We start from the raw sequence: 1,318 nt of genomic DNA on the forward strand, positions 1-1,318 counted from the left end.
ATACGGGGGTGGCAGAAGGACACGGGGCGGGGGACAAATGGGGAGGTGAGTACACGAGGGGGGGACACACGGTGGGGGGAACTGGGAGACACACGAGGGGAGCCGGGGGGGGGGACATGGGGGGTCCCGCCTGCAGCCGGGGGCGGAAACAAAGAAGTTGGGAAGTGTCGGCTGGTCCCAGGGGATGCAGCGGGGAGCGGGAGGGGAAGGGGGGCGCCGTGGGGGGGGTCCGGTACCTTCTGCCAGAGAGTCCCGCGGCTTCTGGAAACTTTCCCGGGGCGGCGGGGGCCGCTCCGCCTGCGGGGAGAGGCGATGAGCGGAGCGGGGCCGGGCGGGGGGCGCGTCCCCCCGGCTTCCCGCCGCCCCCCGCCTCACCTCGGGGCCGGGGCCGCCTCCGGGGCCGGGGCCCCCGCGGTTCTCGGTCTCGCTGACCAGCGAGGACTTGAGCTCGTCCAAGTCCCCGTGGGCCGAGCCGCGCCCCGCGCCCTTGTCCTGCTCCTCGCCCTCGTCCTGGAAGGCGATGAGCTCGTCGGGGGCCCCCAGGTCGTCCCCCCCCGTCGGTTCCAGCTGCGGCATCGTGGGGTCCCGCCCCGGCCCCGCCGGGCCCCGCCGCCGCCGCCGCCGCCGCCCGGAGGGTCGGGAATGCGCGGGGCGGCGGGGCGGGGAGGAGCCGGGATGCAAACCGACACCGGGGGCCGGGCAGGGGCTCGCACCGCCCCACCGGCCCCGCACGGGTCCCGCAGCCGGCTCCGCACCGGCCCCGCGCCCGCCCCCGGCCCCGCCGGCGGAGCGGCCCCGCTGCCCACGGGGCGCCCACGGGGCGACGGCCGGTCCTGCCGTGCCTGGCGCTCCCTGACCATTCGGGGTCCTCCATTCCGTGAGGGGTCCCCCCATCCCATCCGGGCAGCCTTCATGCCATCCAGGGTTCCTCTGCCCTATCCAGGGTGCCCCAGCTGGGGTCCCCCCATTCCCATCCATGGGGTCACTTCCCATCCGAGTGCTTTCAGTGCATACATGGTCTGGCACATTGTGTGCCCCCCATCCTGCCCTGATGGCCCCACCGTGCCCAGAGTGGGGGGACCCCCATCGTGCCCTCTCCCATGCAGGTCCCCAATCCCTCCCGGGGTGATCCCCCCAATCTGGGTGCTCCCACCCTGCTGAAGATGTCCGTACCCTACCCCCCATCCTATTTAGTTGGCTTCACCCTCCTTAAGTACCCCCATCCCACCCAGGGTGCCCCCCATCCCATCATCCTGCTGGGGTGTCCCTATTGCATGTGGGTGCCTCCATGTAGCAGGAGAACCCTCATTCCACCCAG

General features: G+C 73.1%; 1 protein-coding gene across 1 annotated transcript in view; it reads right to left on the minus strand.

The window, feature by feature from the left end:
- TCF7L1 (transcription factor 7 like 1) overlaps nt 1-622 on the minus strand; it is an 18,212-nt gene extending 17,590 nt beyond the window's left edge. Inside the window, exons 1-2 of the mRNA XM_027907909.1 lie at nt 376-622; nt 237-297 (exon numbers count right to left, since the gene is read on the minus strand). Of these exons, the coding sequence (XP_027763710.1) occupies nt 237-297; nt 376-576 (262 nt within the window). The 5' untranslated portion in view covers nt 577-622. The remainder of the gene's footprint in view (nt 1-236; nt 298-375) is intronic.
- Nucleotides 623-1,318: the final 696 nt, after the last annotated feature.

Source organism: Empidonax traillii, unplaced genomic scaffold (genome assembly GCF_003031625.1).
Source record: "Empidonax traillii isolate 1590-97213 ecotype Southwest subspecies unplaced genomic scaffold, ASM303162v1 scaffold1569:size99645, whole genome shotgun sequence".
In the NCBI taxonomy this organism is placed as follows: domain Eukaryota; kingdom Metazoa; phylum Chordata; class Aves; order Passeriformes; family Tyrannidae; genus Empidonax; species Empidonax traillii.